Source organism: Pteropus vampyrus, unplaced genomic scaffold (genome assembly GCF_000151845.1).
Source record: "Pteropus vampyrus isolate Shadow unplaced genomic scaffold, Pvam_2.0 Scaffold214, whole genome shotgun sequence".
Lineage (NCBI taxonomy): Eukaryota > Metazoa > Chordata > Mammalia > Chiroptera > Pteropodidae > Pteropus > Pteropus vampyrus.
Genome location: NW_011888995.1, coordinates 584354 through 587782, shown reverse-complemented (window position 1 = coordinate 587782; position 3429 = coordinate 584354). Strand labels below are relative to the sequence as shown.

At 56.6% G+C, this 3429-nt stretch overlaps 1 protein-coding gene across 1 annotated transcript in view; it reads right to left on the bottom strand.

Moving 5' to 3' along the window:
• Positions 1-3429, bottom strand: part of PRDM15 (PR/SET domain 15) — a 55666-nt gene that overhangs the window by 7652 nt on the left and 44585 nt on the right. Inside the window, exons 21-22 of the mRNA XM_023538198.1 lie at positions 2151-2234; positions 1628-1803 (exon numbers count right to left, since the gene is read on the bottom strand). Of these exons, the coding sequence (XP_023393966.1) occupies positions 1628-1803; positions 2151-2234 (260 nt within the window). The remainder of the gene's footprint in view (positions 1-1627; positions 1804-2150; positions 2235-3429) is intronic.

Below are 3429 nucleotides of genomic sequence, written 5' to 3'. Positions count from 1 at the left end.
GGGTGCCGCGGGCGCACACACGCGTGCAGCGTACCCCGTGCACACGCGCAGCACGTGCTGCTCTTCCTCAACGAGCATCTGCCTTACTTAGAAATCTGCGAACATTTCAGGGTCAAGTGCACGTTAAACTGTCGCTAACTCTACCTGCTCCTCCGGGGGGACGGCGAGGGGTCCAGAGACAGCTGGAAGGCACTGGGGGCCACCGCCACGCTGCCTTCCAGAGGACACGGGGCAGAGGGTGACTCATGCCAGCGCGTCACTGAATCTAGAACCTCCTGCTCATTCAAGGGTCAGGGGACAGCGCCTTCTAAGGTGGATGTCTGCATCTCTGGGAGTCAGGGAGGCCGAGTGCTCCTTCCTGGCTTCGAACCCGTTTACCGTTTGCCCCGAGAACACTCGCCAGCGGTGCTTACGGCTACAGCGTTTACCCCGAGATAACTCGTGGATTACAGTCCTAACCTGCCCCCCAGAGTTTGCCACGAAATATCTTGCCTGTAGTACCATTTTCACATTGTTCTGACATATGGATAGTCTTTGAAACAAATGACATCATTCTATTTATAGCGTTGTTTTTAGTACAGTGCGTTCTCGATCGCTGAAAATGTCGAACTCTAGAAAACGTCGCATTCCTAGGTGTGATGTGAACATTTCTCGTGAACAGTTGTCAGCCACAGACTCATCTGATGAATCCGATGTAGGTATATGGTTATGTTACATCAGGATTAGAGACCAGTTCTGTTTAGGAACAACTCTAAGAAGGTTTTATAGTTCGTTTTCACACTGAAAACCAGTCAGATCTGCTTCTGCCTCAAAGAGCGTGTTTGTGTAAAATTAAATGAACGCTGGCAGCGAGCGCCACTTGTTTTTTCTAAATGGGAAACGGGTTAAGCGGGCACATTTCCGCTTTTGTGAACTGCCTCTCCACGTACACACCGTGCCCTCGCGTTCTGGCTGAACGGCTGTCATCTTTCACGACAGTTTACACACACGGACGAGTCAGCCTCACGCCTGTTTTCCGGCTTGCGTGTTGCCTATTCTTCTGCACCGCAGATGATCTGAGTGTCACGCTGCCCATGCAGTCACACCTACTGCTGTTCTGTCCCCGACTTCTTTCCTGCTGTCACGCTTGGAGTGTCTTCCCCTTTCTACGATCCGCATTTCCTACTGACCTGCGTTTCCTTCCGTTTTTCAGTTTGCTTCTTTTTAAAGCACGATGAATTATTTAATGGCCCAGACTTCCCTTGAGAACAAGCTTCCGGGTGTCTACACAATCTCTCTGGGTCCTCAATGCAACCCAGTGATCAGGCCCCCAAAGACCACCCGGAGGCTCCCCATTCTGCACATTTTATGAGTTACTCCAAAGGAAAGACTGGGGAGGGGGCAGGGTCTTCACTCTGTCGCTTCAGGGTGAATTAACACGTAACCTTAGCAACAAGTACGGGAGGCTCTCCTGCTCATTCACTCACTCCGTGCCTCCCACCGCGATTCAGGGGGACGCGAGCCCCAGGCCTCGAGGGGTTCCAGACTGTTCCGTGAGCCAGCATGGCAGGGCCTCTGGGCGGCGGAAGCCCACGTGAGGCCGAGGGCCAGGCGGGGTGGGGTTGGGGGCCGCGAGGAGGACGCTCACCTCTGGGTGCTTGCGCCGCATGTGCCGGCTCATGGAGGCCCGCGTGGACACCTTGGTCCCGCACAGCTGGCAGCTCTGCGCCTCCACCCTGTCGTGGGTGAGCTGCACGTGCTTCTGCAGCATGTACTCGGTGACGTACTTCCTGTCGCACACGGAGCACGTCCACTGCTTGCCCACTGCTCGCACGCACACACACACACACACACACACACACACACACACAGAGAGGGATGAAAAGAGAAACGGGTCACGCACGGGGACATCCCACGGTGCGTAGCACAGGTGGGGAGGGTGCTTCACCCTCTGCACGCGCTGCGGGGTTCGTCCACCAGGTCAGGGCCCGGGACCAAGAAGCACGGCCCGAGATGAGTATGGGGGCCCCCTCCCTCGCTGAGCAGGGGGCCACGTCACCACTCTGGTACCAGTGGGCTCATTTCCAGGGGGGCAGGGGCTGCCATTACACAGAGCGGCACCCAATGTCTGAAAGGGTCCCCACGGCTGCCCCAGGCTGCGCCGCGCTCACCTGTGTGGATGAGCTTGTGGGTCTCCATGGTGTTCCTCTCGCTGAACGTCTTGCCACACAGTTCGCACATGAAGTCTTTAATCCCTGCAGAAAGACGCTAACGTCACGGCGCCGCAGCTTCACACACACAGGGCGTCTTGTCCCCGACCTGTTTCGGTACTTGGAGAGGCCGCAGGGGACGGTGGACGCCAGGAGCCAGTGCACGCTCATGCCCATACTCATCAGAAAACTGCCTCGTACAGCCTGCCCCGTGGGGGCTCAGCCAGCTCCTTCGGCAGAAAGGGTGGCAGGTGGGTTTTGGCCCAGGGCTCCGGGGACTGCCAGACGTTCTGCGTTAGCGGAGTCTGATTCAGTGAGCTTTACTCTGCATCGGATCATGAAAACCAAAGGCAGAAGCCACGCTAATAACACTTATGGGGTTGCTTTTACGGTTTCTGTCAGCTTCATTTCAGTACTGGGTGGCCTGTCAGTCACTCGGCCTGGGGCGGTCACCTGCAGCCTGGTGAGCAAGCGTCGGGTCACCGGACTGCGTCACACTCCCCAAAGTGGCAAGAAGGTAGATGCTGAGGATGCCTCTTACACAAAGGTCCCCAACAGGAGCAGTGAGCTTAAAGGTCCACCCAACTCGGTCCTGTGTGTATGCACAGGGCCCTGGGCTCACTGTGGCTGGAGAAGGGACAGACGGGAACAAAGGTCACCTTCCCCCTCCAGTGGCTGATGCAGCGACAGGTGTTATGCAGTGCTGTGGAACCCAGAGGGCCATGACCCCATCCTGGGGGATGAGAAAGACCCCAGAAAAGCTGGTGGCACCCTGGGCGCACTTCCCCAGGAAGAGGACAGCGCAGTTCTGTACAAACCCAGGGACGGGGGCCTGGCAGCCCAGGGGACCCAAGCGGGCCTGCGTGCTGGCCTGGATAGCTCGGGCAGTGAGGGAGGAGGTGCCCAGGTAAGCTGGGCCGGGGGCCATGACAAGTTCCATCTGTTCTGATGTCTATGTTAATTCTCGCTCCCACACACACACACACACTTATCCATGTATAAACACTGAAAAAATGAGATCGTGTTCATTGTTGCAGAGGCTTTTCCTCCTGCTGTTTCATGAGCTTCTGTGTAAATTAATGTGCACGTCTAGTCGTTCTGAATGGGTGCATTGTTGTTTTCTGTGGATGCACAACGCAGCCTAACGATGGACACTTGAGATGTCCCAGTGTCTTCCATCCCGGACATGATGGCCGCTGGCGCCACGCCCCTGGGCCCCTTTCCGGTCACCCACAGGGAA